At 38.0% G+C, this 16,682-nt stretch overlaps 1 protein-coding gene across 2 annotated transcripts in view; it reads right to left on the bottom strand.

Moving 5' to 3' along the window:
• Window positions 1-531: 531 nt before the first annotated feature.
• The window catches only part of MEMO1 (mediator of cell motility 1), a 28,905-nt gene continuing 12,754 nt past the window's right edge, over window positions 532-16,682 (bottom strand). The window contains exons 3-9 of one of the 2 annotated variants that reach the window (XM_042022035.1): window positions 15,148-15,216; window positions 13,144-13,256; window positions 11,715-11,826; window positions 10,626-10,768; window positions 9,411-9,487; window positions 2,513-2,617; window positions 532-1,233 (exon numbers count right to left, since the gene is read on the bottom strand). In XM_042022035.1, coding sequence (XP_041877969.1) covers window positions 1,102-1,233; window positions 2,513-2,617; window positions 9,411-9,487; window positions 10,626-10,768; window positions 11,715-11,826; window positions 13,144-13,256; window positions 15,148-15,216 — 751 coding nt within the window. In that variant the 3' untranslated portion in view covers window positions 532-1,101. Of the gene's footprint in view, window positions 1,234-2,512; window positions 2,618-9,410; window positions 9,488-10,625; window positions 10,769-11,714; window positions 11,827-13,143; window positions 13,257-15,147; window positions 15,217-16,682 lie in introns of those variants that run through there. The other variant, XM_042022036.1, reaches the window with a different exon arrangement.

Genomic DNA, 16,682 nt, shown 5'->3' with positions numbered 1-16,682 from the left:
TCAAAGAATAAAAAAATAAAAATGAAAAAAGAGAGAAGCCTTACCTTCCCCTCCCAAATAATCTTTGAGGAATAATTGCTTGAGATTGTATGGCTTCTGTGGCCTATGAATGCCAGATACTCTAAGAATTATCATTTTCAAGCTACTGCTTGTTTTCAAATTTTAGTCATTTGAAACAAAAATACTTCATCTATTTCTCTTGAATAATCAAACTGAGCTTAAAAATCATTCAAAGTGTATTGCTGATACAAATTTGTATCACATACTAAAAGATACTACTTCATAGATTAACTGTGAAACAAAAAAGATTATACAAAAAGTTTTTCGAATTCTTTTGCACAGCTGAACTCATAGTGCAGGTTTAAGATAAAAAAATCTGTAAACGAAATAGTCAACAAATGTTGAATACAAAATACATTCTAAAGTATTTTACAGAATGGCTGAATTATCAAGCATAAGAACTGAGGATAAAGGATGTTAATGACAAGCAGCCACATACAGAACACAAAGCAATAAGTCTAAATCAGACTATTTTGGTTTGTGTAGCCCTTTATTAGCAACTAAAATAGAAGATATCTGTTGTACATCACGGGTAGTAACTGACTATACTGGAGTTTTATTATATTCTAATACAGAATCATTTATAAATGCGTTGTTTTCCTTTTTTTTTTCTTTTATTAAAAAGCTTCCACCCCCTTTTTCCCCCCTTTTTCCGTTTACAACTTGCAAAACTATTCTGAAAGCTGAGTATATGTGCACAGGTCTGCAAAGAGTGCAAATTTAGGATATGGTAAATGCTTTACATGTTGTATTTTTAAGGACAGTCTACCACCATGCCTTCATAGCCATTATCTTTTCCAAAGAAAAAAAAAAAAATCTCACAAAAATTCTGATACCAGCCTTCCTTCCATTGTCCTAAACAAGAAAGCATTTTTAAATGAGTTGAAACTAAGGAAGGACTACACCTACTAGAAAAGAACAGAGTTCTATTAGTTTGAGGTTTCAGTATACCCAAAGACCAGGGACTGTATCTTTGTAAGGGCTAGGCTGGGACCCCGTATACAGAGTGTGTGCAGGTGCCATCCCTGAGCATTCAGCAGTTCAGTGGACCATAAGTGCTCCAGCTGCATAACTCACTGAGCTGTCTTGCCAGTTTCGACACTGGCTTGACTGAGCGTAATTCAAAAATGAAAAGCTCATATTCATTCCATTCTTCTGGAGCTCGTTGATAGCCTGAAGAGAGAAAAAGAGCTGTTCAAAATAAGGTATCAGTGAAATTGCATTTCCTAGTTCTGAAAGGTCCTTGCACCATCTCTCACAAGCTCATTATATAAGCACCTCCCAGTTTTGAGTGGACCCAGGCCACTCCTGTGCTGTTTCATTCACTGATGCACTATCCATGCACTTCTCTAAAGCAACACTAAGCCTTTCATGACAATCTTTTAGAAACAATGCTTCCAGTTCCATGGGGAATTTATACAGAAACACAGATACAGCAGGAAAAAACCTACACTATTAACACTTTTCATATTCTATTTCTTCCATTAAGGAAAAGGAAAGTACAAGGATAGTTTATTAAAGTGTGACAACTGGCAAAAACAAATGAACAAAATTTAGCTGTGATTCACTGCAAAACTAACTATCTGAGAGTAAGAGCTGGGTAGACTTGCAGAGTTGTCATAGTACTGACCTTTGCTACATGCATCTCCAGTATTGATATTGCTCATACAAACTTTTACAGACTCCACTTTAAAAGGTTTCTCTGTATGTTCTCCATTCAAGACTACATTCCCAGCGAATTTAGTTTTCCCTTTTAAAAAAGTTAACATGCTTCCTGTTTCAGATTTGAATTACAATAAAAATACAGTGAGATTCACTCAAGCAATATGACAAATCTGCAGCACTCCAGCAGTGCTGTAAAGCAGCTGTGACCAAATTTAGACAACTAAGTTAAGCCAGGTTTATGTCCGCACTGCATCACCAAAGCAGAATATATTAACCAGAAAGTAATCTGAATTCTAATTGCTGTTAATTTATGAGTTAACGGTGGACTGCTCTAATACTTACAGAGGCCCTTTCTCATATTTGCAAAACTCAAAAACACTGCCAGACATCACAAGGCACTCAGAATAGCTAGCTAATAGCAACATAGAGAAAATATATACATGTTTGTAAGTACTGATTCAAAAGAGTAACTACATACTTCTTCAGGGAGATGGATTTGTTTGTTTATTTAGGGCCAAGAGAAAGTGAATGATTGCATTTCACTGAAATTCAAACGGAATGTGGTCCCTCATCTCCCTTAGGGAACTGAAAACCCTCAGCCCTTTTAAGAGCTTACATTTGTCTATATGCAAGACACAAAAATCAGAGACCAAATTGAGAACACTTAGAAATAAGTGTTAATTCAAGGCTTAATATTTCAGAACCAAGTAATACTGCAGCAATATTGTGTTTTAATAAATGCAAACATTTTTCTAAAAGTTACATTCTTCAACAAATCAAAACTTACATTTAATAGCACTCCAATCGGGTGTCTTCCACATATTGTATTATGGTATTTCTTCAAGTAATTACTAAAAGATACAGGATCTAGCTGCTCTATAATGCTCATACCCTGAAAAATAATCAATAGCAATAATTACATTACATATTCACAAGCAGGTGCTTATACATCACCTATATGTTACCACAGAGCAGGAGGAAAAACCCTCTACTTTGTACCAAGGGTATCAAGGGAATCTCAGCATGTGAGCTCTACGTTGTAGTCATCTGGTTTCCATTCCTTGCCAAACTAAAAGTGCAGGAGCTCTTCCAAAGCCGTCAATAACCCACAGATCTGTGAAGTTATCTTTGCAAACACCAGCGAAGCTCATGTTAAAAAAGCTCCTCCAGCAGACTAGTTGATCCCCACCATCCAAGAGTGCCCTACTTCTGTAAGATTGGGTACAGCTATAACCACACAAATTTACTAAAAGGGCAAAGCAGGAAGAAGTTGTGCCTCCACCTGCTCTCTGTGGTAACAGAGTTCAGGGCCAAGCACTTGTCTGGGACTTCTGGATGTCCAAAAAGCCTAGATAAAATCATCACTACACATATGCAATTCACATGTGTAACAAGCATGATGTATCCTGGATACATCAGGCATGCAAGGCAGTTGATCTGGGCATGGGCTGGCCATTTGCTCAGAGCATAAAAAGCAGACCCAGAAAATGTCTAAAGCACTATAAAGTTGGTGCACAACAAAAATGTAAGAACCAGGAAATGGTGCTTCCACTTTACATGAGACAGTCACATGTATGCATCCTTTCCTCCATTCAGAGCAGGACCCATGGGCCCATGGAGTCATGCCAAGAATACAGTACATGTGTGGAAAACAAAACCTTCCACGTATACAAACGTTTGCATTCTTAAAGGCAAAAAAATTCCTACAACTCCAGATATAGCCTACTCTTACCCCATCCCATAGAGCAGATCAACAGCATGAAAGTAGTTTAAAAACAAGTCTAAATCAATTATTGTCTTAGTTTCATCATGGCTTTGCTCTTTTGCCTGTATTAGACTCCATTCTCTTTTTTTCCTTCCTATGAAAATTATTAATTCTCTTCACCAGGGAAATGAGCTCCAGACACTCACTAACTCAGTAAAATACATAGTTATGCTGCTTCTATTGGTGAAACAGTAAGTTCTTCCTTAGAGACGAGAAAAAAACTTCGCATGGAAACAACTGGAGGTTGATACCAGGAAAGAAGATAATTTCTTCTAAGATTTCTGCATTTGTCTCAGCTCTTTCCCCTGCTTTTGGGTGATAAAAGGAAAAGCCACAACGCAGGAAGCAGTCAGTCTGAAGTCTCAAGAGTGAAATCTCCAGAACACTCTGCAAGGGTGTTGGCTGATCTGGCAGATATCAGCTAATTATTCAGATTGGATCACAGCTTACAATGGAGGAGCAGAAGATTCCCAGGAGAGCTGGGAGGATTATAAAACAGCAATGATAATCACTACCCTTGTGTACTTTTAAATAGAAACAGACATAAGATGAATTCATAAAGAAATACATTTTATGGAAAAACAAAACCAAGCTAAGCTAGCTAATTGCTGGTAAGAGCTCAGTTCTTTTGGAGTCATGGAGAGGGTGTTTGGACCCTTGGCCAGTAATTACAGCTGTTAATCACTCCAGATCTACAGAGCCTAAATGAGTGCCAAAAAAAAAAAAAAAAAAACCATAGCTATTCTCTAACTAGCAGTGATTACATAGAAACCATTTCCAAAGTTTCCAAAGCGTATCTTTGAACCATCCATTTACTTGTAGATTGTACATGTCAATACACAGCTAAAGAAAGCAGAACTAAATTTGACTACATACTCAAGTGAAACTGAAGATACATAAAGCACTTACTCAGATACTAAACAGTTCACGAGAACACATTTTATCTGTTTGTAGAACCCTTTCATGACCTTTTAAAAAATGAAAACGGCTGCTCAACTGAGAGACTCGTTTTACAGTTTTAAGTCACTGGAACATACTGGGCAGAGGCATTTGAGCATTTGTCTCAAATGAATGGACATGGATTTATGAGAATGCCTAGTAAGCTTATTTCAATGCACAATTCAGCACTGCAAAACACTTACAGCTATGCAGTTCATCCCAGAAAACACTAACAGAGTTCCATACATCACAGACTGGAGAAAATCCATAGGGAATTGGTATGAACAGATATCCTATAAGCATTACGTTGTACTGAACTTCTCAATCTTTTGGATTCAGAAATCATTGTGGCAGAGGAGCAAAGACTACCAAGTTTGTTTCTCAGTCTAAAACAGTGTTGAGGAACAAAGGAAACATTTTTGCCAGGTTGTGTTTTATTTTTCTAAAAAGCAGAAGTATGAAGCTAATAATTTTCAGTATTCAAAACAACTCAGCCAGGCATGGCTTAGAACAGAGTTGAAACATGTAACAAAACCCACATGATAAAAGTGTAACCGCAGTTTCATGGTTTATCACATGGTTATTATGGCATCACATAAAAATTGCATCCCTCAGTTAGCCAGATACTGCTAATGGCATCTACAGTATCCTAGCACAGTGCACTCAGTATGATTAAAAACCTTACATTTTTAAATACCATCCCTTAATAGAATCATGTACAAGCCTGCAAAAAAACTTTATAAAACAATAACCCTATACACATATACCCCAAACAAACAAACATCCCCTCCAACAACCTATAGGCTCATATTATACTATATGCCAAGAATGCTTTGGCTGGTCAAGTTAAAGTTTTTTATCAGTTATTCCAGCTATTTCTTCACACTTAAAGATCTAAACTAATAGCACTCTAATAGAAGTGGAAACAAATTTGGTCTTATTACTATCCAGCCCAACTATCTTTGCATGTGTGAGTCACTCAGACTAGATGACAAGTAACCACCAGGAAAATTCCTGTCTGGGCACAGAGAAGAGAACAGGGACCTGGGTACCCAGGCAGAGAGCCATGGTCTTACATTATGCCCAGCCTAAGAAGCTTTCCCAGGCTGGAGCACTGCGGAAGGTCCTGCAACAATGCAGCAGCACTGCAAAAGCCACCAGAATTCAGCAGGTCATTAGAAGTACCCGAGAAGCCATCAATGCTGAGCATTTTTCCTGGACAACAACTACTGGCTGTTCCTGCACAGCACTCCTCAGTGCCTGCATTTTCCCTCATCAGCATTCAGGGTAACACAATCCTCCCACTGACTCAAGTGAGGCGGAAAGTATCCCATACCAAATATATGCTCGTATAAAATGAGCAATCTGGCAACGAAGATTGAAGTGGACAGCCTGCATTTTCAGGCTAGTCAATCAAAAATAATTACACTTCAACAATGTCTTGGAAAATACTTCCCCCACTTTTACTTAAAAAGATAGTGTGTTTCAGGTCATGATACACAAACTATTGCACATCAGCTGCTCAGTTATAACTCTTCATTTGCGGATTCTCCCCTAAGATACCCCTTCTTACCATGAGCCTATTTCCTCCTTTTGCCATTACATCACAAAGTGCACTGTGGTGACAGTGGTCAGATCAACAACTACCATGGAGAAACTGATGCCTGCCCAGCAACATTTACTACTCTATTTGTTTTATGCTGGAGTCTAATGGCTCTAACTTAGAACCACAGCAAGTAAAACTTCAATGCCCAAAGTGTTCAGCAGTTTTTATTCACTAGGTGAGAAAATCATCATGCATCTATATGTAAAGTCCAGTCCAATTAAGGAAGAGGCCATCATCCCCCCCAAAGGCATTTCTAAGGAAATCTGATTTTATCTTACCCCAGAATACCTTCCTGCTCACAATGTGCTCAGCTGACTGCTTTCCTTGTTAGGTCCAATAAAATTAAGCCAGTTTTAGTACAGTTTTGTCTCTATCTGAATGCCATTTTGTCTGTGTAGAGGCCTACTGGTTACAACAGTACAAGTTTGTTTAGCACATCAAATCATATGAAAAAATTCAATAATTATCTAAGGAAACAAGAACTACCCAAGTGGGACGTAAAACTGAACAAACTTCCAAAAACTGGAAAAATGTGACAGAGAGATCTTTGTGATATTGCTAACAAGACACCTTGTTTCACCCAGAAAAAAAAAAAAAAAAAAAAATCACCCAAAGCAAAACCTCCTCCATACAGTGTCTGGAGTTGTTGGGGTCCCTCCCCCTGCCATGGAGCCCTGGGAGAGGAGCCCTGGGGGGAAGACATGGGGTTTCCCTGTCCCTGGTCAGCTTCATTCCCCATTGGTTGGTTTGGGTTCCCTGATAACGCCAAGGACCCTCGGGTCCCGTGACTGCTCTCAAAGCAGCGTGGAGTTGGCGGAGCGGAACCGCTCACAGGGCACGGGGCCGGCGGCGATGGCAACGCGGGGCCGCGCAGAGCCCAGACACGCCGGAGCAGCGCCGCTCGGAGAGCGCGGAGCAGCCGCAACGCAGGGGCCCGGCCGAGACGTCGGAGTCAGCGAGGTGGCGGCCACGCGGGACCAGCAGCCACGACGAACACGCAAGCACGTGATAGGAGGAGGTGTAGCCACGAAAGTCACAGGAACTGTGAAATGGTACAATGTCAAAAACAACTATGGATTTATAACACGAGATGATACAGGTGAAGATCTATTCATCCATAGAACTGCCATTAAAAGGAATAACCCTAAAAATTACCTGCAAAGTGTAGGAGATGGGGAAGTTGTACAATTTGATATAGTGCAAGGAAAGAAGGGTTTACAAGCAGCAAATGTTACTGGGCCTGGAGGTATTCCAGTCAAAGGCAGCCGTTATGCACAAAATTATAAACAATATCCATCCCAGCAACTTCCCTATCCACAGCCTACTTCCCCCTTTTACCCTATACCCAATATGAACCCCTTCCTAAGTTTACCCTATCCCCAGTTTATTCCTAATCCGTTTTTCACCCCATGGCTTCCCTATACAATTCCATTTCCCTACAATTCCTCTCCGATGCTGAGGGGGAGGATGAAAATGGGGAGGGAAGAAATTAAACCCTCTCCTGCCTCAGTTTCCCCACAAAGCATGCCCGGAGAGTTCTGTCTCCCTTCTGTCACCCCTAAGCTGTTCCACGGAATCTGAGTGGACATTTAAAGACTCAGGAGGGTGGCTTGTTTTGTCTTGAAACTGTTCTTGTTATGTTTATCCCGTTGTTTTCATTCTCCTTTTATTAAAATAAAACGGGTGAGGTGTTGGGGTCCCTTCCCCCCTGCCATGGAGCCCTGGGAGAGGGGCCCTGGGGGGAAGACACGGGGTTTCCCTGCCCCTGGTCAGTCTCATTTCCCATGGGTTGGTTTGTGTTCCCCGGTGTGGCCGAGGACCCTCGGGTCCCGTGACTCCGGGGTTCCTGAGCTGAGCCCCGGCCATGCGGCTGGAGAAATAAACACCTCTGAAACATCTACCACGAATCTGTCCATATATACTTCGCTTTCCACGAGACTCCTGGTTTGAAATATGCTTGTTGCAGTAATCCCCGCTGCAACATGGAGTCATGTGTTTAGATATGGCATGATATAAACAAGCAAAAAATAACCACAGTACACTGCTATACAGCATGTTTAGTTTTCCAGTTAAACTGAAGATCAAAACAGTATTTTTATAGTTATTGAACAGTAGATATGATTTTCCATGTTACAAAAAATGTCACCTCCACTTGGCTGAATAACTACCAAAAGAAAGAGTTGGTGCAGCAACATATTCCCTAAAAGTAATTAAATGCCAAAGTCCAGTCTTTCTTCAAGCTTTCACCACAGAAGTTAACAAGGGGAAACTAATGTTTGCTAATGCACCATAATCTGCTCTCCTGCAAAAATACTCAAAGCTGCTGATTCTGTAGAAAAACACTTGTCTTGACAGAGAAGCCTCTCAACTGACTAAAAGCATTATTAAAGGTGGGATAAACAGAATGAAGGCAAATTATTTACTCATACTATTCCTGTGATGAATAGAAGAAAAACAAAGAGGTTAATATGGATACCCAAAGCAAAAAAGTCTAGAGATCTCTCCAACAGATAGGATTTATTCCTTCAAGACAAGGAAAAAATTAACGTGCCATGAATAAGAACAGTTCTCTCTTCTAACAGATTCTACAGAATTTACATAAATGATGCAAACAGCTGTAAAACAAATTTTCAGGTTACATATTTCCAGAAAAATTACTGCTATTCTGTGCCTTAAGTATAGTCTTGACCATTAAGTTATTGGGGTTCTTTTTAATTTAAAAAGAAATCCTTGGCTCCTGTGACTGCAAAGAAAATGCAACATAATTGGCATAGGACCTTTCTGTATGTAGCATCCTTTCAGCCTTTGGCCAAACCCAAAATGAAGTATGGTCTACTGCTTTTTCCCCACCATCTACTACACAGCAAGGGGCATGGGGAAGGCTACTGCCAAGGAAACAGTGGCTTTCATTTTCCTGACCAGTGCAATGCCCTACAGCCTTTCTTCCTCCAAATGGATGTTGCTGAAACCCTTTGCATAATCACAATGCTGTTTCTATATGCAGGTATCACAGCTAGCAAGCTGGAACTACCACAATTCTCCATGCATAATTTTTACTGCTTTCCAAATACACAAGAGGGTACGTGGACAGAAATTACGTTACATTAGAGCTTTTTAGGTAGGTGAACATGCATTTCTTCTCATTAATTATGCTTACTAGTTTATACCCGCAATATAGTTGTGCGCAGTCAGTAGAAGGGAGGATGCTAGCTAAAACCAACAGCTAAATTCTTATTGTGGTAAACAAAGGAAAATTATACATTCAATAAAATAGCTGATCTATAATATCTTGTTAGAGAAATTTCTGAAGTGTTCAAAGAAATGGAATGTACAGGAGAAATTTGTTAGTTAGTTCCACCAAATCTGAAAACTTACCATTTTATCTAGGTGCTCAATGGATCTATAAATTTCTCCTTGGGATTCATCATAGTAACTGTAACGGAACCTCTGACCTTGAAACAAAAATCACGTATAAAATAAAAAAGGGAAAAATTGTAGCTAAAACACTCCCTAATACTTACTAAATATTTGAAAGTATAATACTTGCAAAGTAGTAATCTTCATTAATTTTATACTTTTTAGCTCCATTGAGGAAATTCTAGGGCAATCATGAAGTAGCAGCCCAGAAGCAAAGTAAAAAAAATACACGATGGGTGTCTATATTCCTAAAGAGAAATCTACTATGTAGAACTGACACTGAAGTATCACTCACTAACTGCCTGTTATTGCCTTGGAATCCAATTCTTGCAGTTAAGAAATAAAGCAACATTTCATTTTGCTATCCCTCTTGACAAAGTCAACCATGGAGTCAGGCTACTTCTGCTTGCACAACAATACCCACAGTAAATGAAGGTTAAAAGAAAAAATTCATGATTATTCAATGAGCAGATCTAGATGGATCATTAGCCACAACAGGACCAGGTCATTCTTATATATACTTCCACCTACTCCACAATTCAAAGACAAGTAAAACTTGCACTTAATTAAGTTGACCAAAGATGACAATGGAAAAAAAGGAAGAAGGTCTGTTGTGTAACGTATCTTTCTGAAGCAGTCCCTTTTCCAGCTACTATCACATTTAAAAGAAAAATAAAATTATGAAGCAGGACAGAAGTCAAGGCTTCTGGAGTCTTTATAGCTCTGCCACCAAGATGAACTGGGGTGAATTGGCATAAATAATCCATCTGCTATCTTACCCAGCAGTAAAATATACAAAACTTATTTCTAGCAGAGGAATGTGGCCAAGCCCTGTGAATTTTTAGCTAATTTGTTTTGAAAGTTGTTTTGAGGTGCTTAAAAGAAGAGTAAAAAGAGCAAGCAACTTCAGACAATTATTTCATTGCAACAGTAAAGAGATGTATATAAACCCACACACCTTCACCATTTATTTCCTCCACTATACTGAAAACACATTACCACATCAATATTTTTCACCTATTATTCCAGATTTTAAAGTCTTTTTTAACTTTACAAAGGCATTTAAGTTGCAAAAATACATTTACCAGAAGTTTAAATGTTCAATGTTTAATAAAACACATTATTTTAAAATAGCTACAAAATATTCAATATATAACGAGACATGAAACTTACCCCAATGGCAAAAGTCAGAAGAAACCACAAAGAGGTTACTAGGATCAGCTAGGTATTTACTGAAGAGTTTTCCAAATTCCTGCTCTTTTGACTCACTCAGTGCTCCGACCAACACAGGAATAATAGTAAACTCATCCTTATGGCTTATAAGCAAGAGAAAAAAGGTTGTAATTCAAGTAACATCTGAAGATCTTTTTAGGGCTTGCTAATTGAAACAGCAGAATGTTTAAAAGTTAAAAATGTTTATTTGACGATAGTAATTTGGTAAGGTCATAGTAGGATGTGGTTTTAGAACCACAAAGTACTTCAACTTCAGAAAACACACACCCCCAAAATCAGTATTTCTCCCTGCTGCAAAGTGAAAACACCAGGCAAACAAAAAGAAAAGACACAGTGAAATCAGGAATGAAGTAAGAATTAAATTCTCCCTGTACAGATGCTGTGTGTTGGGTAATTCGCCAAAGTATATAAAACGTATATGAAAATGCTCAACATAGTGCCCAAGTATATACCGATACTCTAGGGAAAATTCAAAACACAATGGAAGTAAGAAAAAAAAGGGGGGGGGATGGGGCATGTGTTAGGGAAGAAACCCCAACACAGATTGACATTTTTTCCTTAAAGATGACAATTTTTATTTAAAGCTAACATCTGAAACAGTAGCTATAAACACACCCTTAATTTCAAAATTAGTATTAAGGCTCCGAAGAAACTTAAAATCCCACAGAAAACTATCTGAACTTCTTTCAGAGCTGCCTTACAAAAGTGGGGAAAAAAATCAGTTGTTGAGGAAAGTTCATGAAGACATGTCTAATATTAACTCTATTAAGGCAACCTGTTATAAGAGGTGTTATAACTTCATCATTCAGATGTTTGCTCTGCTCACAGTTCCAATTACAGCAGCTTATTCTAGTCTCTGACCCGCTCCTTACCAAAATTTTTATTGGGGGATGGAGGAGTATGAGCATTATATACACTATCAGGCCTTCTATGTCATAAAATGTATTATTATTTCCTACTGGACTTCACAGTAGCTCAAACATTTATGCACATAATGTTCATTCTTGTAGAAGTTATTAGCCCTAGTACCTTTCCATGGCTTTAGCAGTATAAGGCAAATGCATTTCAATACTGTGTTCATCTTCGTCTGTTTGTAGGGACATACGCTCAAACATTCCAGTCTTCCACAATTCTCCATAAACTGAAATGAATGAAAGATCAGTTTTTACTACTTTTATTTATTTTTTGCTTATTTTTGAAAAGCACTACAGGTGCAAAAAGCAAGCTACAGTCTACCTTTATCAGAACATAACCATTATAAAAAATTACTTGCCAAGGACTCCAAGAGCTATCATCATAAATCATTTGTTTCTAAATAAATTCAGGATTAAAATTATGTTGAAGTCATTAAAATATAACCATAATTTATTCTGTTTACAAAATAAGTGTATTAAATCAGTGACCTTATCAGTATATTGAATAAGATTTTCAGTTATGATACAAAATTTAATTACACAAATAAAATACATTTGAAAATATACAACCATTTGCCCAGTCAATGAATTTTTATCTTCATAAACTGACCTTTTTTTTTTTAATAAAAATTCATCAGCTGAGCCATTGCTGGATGTGTTACTATTTAATAGAATTTATTATTGACTGAATCATGAAATCTAGAGACAGCCACAACTGATTAAGTAATCAACATTTGTCAGTTATCTTTTCTACTCTCAAGTGTACTTGAGAACATGCAGAGTCATCTCTACATTTTGAAAATTCTCCACTGGATGAATTCTCCACTGTGCCCCCTTCTCAGCTCCATAAAGGAATTCTACAGAAAGCAAAACATTTCTTACCTACGGAAATTTCTGCAGGCTCTATGTAGAAAGCCTGAATTTGCTTGCTTAATCACAGTTACAGTGAAACAACACATCTGTGCTAATTAGCACTTCTGAAAAAGATGCTGTATCACTTAGGTATACCTCAAAATATCAAATTTATCTTCACTGCACTTAGTTCAAAAGACTGGTATTTCATGGACTAACAGTATTTAAGTCTACAAGTTAAAAAGTCACATGCAATAATGCATCCAAATAAAAGCAATATTTTGTTTCTCTGTTATTCCTCGATCAGAAATCAAATTCAAACCAACTAAGGAACCTTTCTTTCCAGCAAGAATACTTCACAGGAAAACGGAGGTGGTGTTTAATGAGCTATTATTTGATGTAACACTTTTTTAGTTATAAAACCCTGAGGCACACACTCAAAATGGAAAAGATAAGCAAAAATGTAGAATTCTTTACTTGCCAGAAGGAAGAGAGACATTACGGTTATAATGTGACCATGTCTGAAACAACCAGGATCTTTCAGAAGTTAGTTTTTGCTGCACTAAAACCAGATTTGCACTTGTATGCCACTTACAGCAAGGAAGTGCCCAACAAGAAGAAAATCCTCATCACTGTAGTACCACAGTCAATAGTCAAGCCTCAGTTAAGTCCAAGCTTTATCACACACTTACTCTTTTGGTCAATTCGAAGATCATACAGAGGTGTTCTGTAAATGTCCACACTGGAAAGTGCACATCGGGAGAGGGGCACATGATGGGAAGGCCCAAGAATGAAAATTTTTCGGCTACAACAATTAACACAGAAGGCCACAATTAAGACAACTGCAATTGTACAGCAACTTGGCTTAGAGCAACAAGTTTAATAAAAATGTACAAAGTGATACTTTCTCATGGCTACAATAGTTTTTACTCTGCTGTCAGTAAGATCACAGATCAATCCGTGGCCCAGCCTTGCTCGGTATCCCAGAAATTATCATGAGTTCAGTTCAATAACACTTCTTCTAGCCTTAAATCTCTTAAGCAGGTTATTTATCAGAGGGTACTCATCAGCTAGAAATTTGCACTCATTTGGAGGCCAAATGATGTGTTACAGCCGCTTAGAACAGATTTTTGAATTCCCTCCTTGAATCAACACAACCTTTGGCTATGCACCTTCAATAAATACATGATCAAATAATGATTATGGGTTTATCATCTATTCAGAGTTTTTCACTTATTTACTTGATTAGCCTTACTTAGGTTTCACTAAATTAAAATTTAGATCCTTCTCAAATGCTGGGTTTATGTTGTTATATGTTAAGGTTTTTTTGTTGTTGCATCAACAACAGGGACTTGGACCTGCACATTCACAGCTTTAGCTGATACTGCAACCTTTTACACGTCATCATGATGTTATTTCATCAAGTCCTCAGTTCCTGGCTCTTGATTAGATGTTAAGGGTCTCCTGCCACAGGACTTACAAGAAAAAAGAAAAAAAAATATAGGCAATTCAGCTTTTCAGATTCAGGATCATATCATCTTGTTTCTGGCACTGAATTAAAGGAATGGGAGAGACATGTAAAGTTGTGAGGGGTTTTTTTTAACCCCTTACACAGGGAATGCTATAACAAGGTATACTAAAACACAAACTTTCTGCAAAGCTAATAAAAACAAATATCCAAACATGCAACAGTTTAGCTCAAAGCTGAATTCTAAACATCCCATGCAGTAAAATAGCAAATGATCCAGCAAGTTCAACCAACTCCATATCAGAGAACCTAGGGAATGCAGCTTGTTCAGGAAATTTTAGAGAAACTAGGTGTCTGTCATACCATGAGCTATTTTCACATCATTTGCAATAGTTTAGAAAGAACTAAAACCATTGCCTTTGAAAAGTACTACAGCATGTTATCCTATGAACAATTGATAAGCCTAGCCAGTTTTTATTTAGCATTGCAAAATACATACTTTGAGTATATACTGGAGAGGTTTTGAATTTTTGTCATTTAAAAAAAACATTGGTGTCAGCAGAATATAACAAGAATTATATTCCTTTACTCAAAAATAACTAGATTCATATTTTTAGGGGAAGGCACAGACTACAACAGCATGTTGGGGGTTTTTTTTAATTTTTCTTTTTTTAAACTTGTTAGAAACAAAAGTTCATTTAAAATTATTGGAATGATTAACTTTCACTAACTTCACATATTATATAAACACACTGGTCACTTTCTCCACAGCAGAAGAGAATCCTGGCAGTATTCAGCCCATAATCCTACACTGAAAAACCAATGCAGAATCATGGTGAAGTATTTCAATAGACTTAAAAAAACCAAACAAAACCTCACAACAATAACAAAGAAAAACCCAAACAAAATCCAAAAAAACCCCAACAAAAACAGCTTGGGCTTTTACAAAAGCAGTGGAACACCAGTAATAAACTGTAAAAAGAACATCTTTAATCCCTCCCTTGTAAAAAATTAGTTACCAATAATTTTAACAATATTACTGTTTTCCCCCCTTTTGTAACATCCAATTTGAACATTTACATGTTCAAACAGAAGCAATGCATAGAAGGCCAAAAAGAATACAAAGTTAAAATTTGAGTACTTCAAGCTGTAAGAATGTAACAAGAACATTCCACGATCAGCTAATTGCAAGGGCCCTAAGCTTTGTAAAGAAAGCTGTAACACTCACGTGATATTGGGATCCACTTGTTTGTAAGCATGGGCTGCACAAGATCCACAATAGGTATATCCTGCATGGCTGCAAATCAAAGTGTACAAAATGTTAAGATGTTAAATACTACTTAACATCTTAAATATGTTGATATTAAATGTTAATCTCTTAAATTTATTATTTGTCCCCAGTGAGCTAGAAATTGTAAGAGTGATCCAAAAATCAACTCCTGAAAGAGCAGGAAAGCACTGCTGCAGTACTGATCACACAAGACACATACTTGTTGAAGAACTGGCAGTAACCATTTACTGACTGATTAAAAACTATCAATGACCACTGAAGAGTCAGGAAAGCTCCAGATCAAAGGACCTTCCCTTATTTGTAAAGGATGCATGCAGACTGCACAGCCACCTGTTATGAGAAGCTCGCGATAATGCCAACAGAGCAGCCAGGGAACAAGGGAGTGGCAAACTACTGGAGAAAGCTCTTCTAACCACACTCCAGTAACTGGATATAATGACAGTAGAGGGGCCTTGGCAAAGAGAGAACTACATGTCACAGCAGATAAAGAGAGAATAAAAATGCTCTGTTGTTTAAGAATATCTCAGTGACAGAATGAATGTGCACATGGAAAGGAGAAGGCAGCATCACGCTAGCTTTTACTGCAGAGAATGAGCTACATGCTTCACCTTCCTTTCCTATCACTCTGGCCTGGTCCTTGCTCAGCCTCTGTTCCTGTGTGTGCTCCAACACAATTTATAATCATTTTGACTAGTTGTTTCAAATACTGCCTTCAAATCTGAAGGCCCATTCTCTTCAAGACCATTAAAATGGGTGAAAATTCACTTTACACCACTAAAAGCATTAATTTCAGAGATCATTTGCTCCCAGAGTCCCAGGTCAAGAGGTACAAAATGGCTCCTGGTCACTTAGCAGTATGTCCACACCACAGCTTTACACAATGACACTGAGAATGATGCATGCTGCAAGCCTTGAGATTTACAGGATGTTTGAAGATAGAAGTTCCCACTGACAGCACTGAAGGATTTTATATGTACTTATATTTATGTATGCTCACACACATCTGTATTCATCCACAGACTGATACCTGGAGCAAGTTATCTTCAAAATGACCCTGGGATTTTACTTCAACATCACTTACCCCACTCATTCTGAAGAGCTCAGAAAGGTACTAACATACATACTAAGGGGAGAAACAGCAGACTGAGACCTCACAAACGGGCAAGGTATGTTATTAGACAATGTCAAAAGAGCCTGCTGAAATGTTCCCACTGCTACAGGCTTCTTCCATCATCCACAAAAATATTAGACATATCTCAGTTCACCGGTGGCAAAAAAAGGGTACAATTAACGAAAAAATGTGGTGAGACCACAGGAAGACCTCCAGCAATCCTGGAAAAAGAACTAGACTACATAATCTGCAGCTGAAAGGTCTCTTTCCTGACATTCCTGCAAGAAAGACTAAGGCAGATGTGGGACAATTTCTTCTGCACACGCAGTACTATTATGCAATACTTCAAACATTATGACAA

Source organism: Corvus kubaryi, unplaced genomic scaffold (genome assembly GCF_017639235.1).
Source record: "Corvus kubaryi isolate FWS band 111438036 unplaced genomic scaffold, C.kubaryi_AGA036_p1.0 37184, whole genome shotgun sequence".
Lineage (NCBI taxonomy): Eukaryota > Metazoa > Chordata > Aves > Passeriformes > Corvidae > Corvus > Corvus kubaryi.
This window is presented reverse-complemented; position numbering and strand designations above follow the sequence as displayed.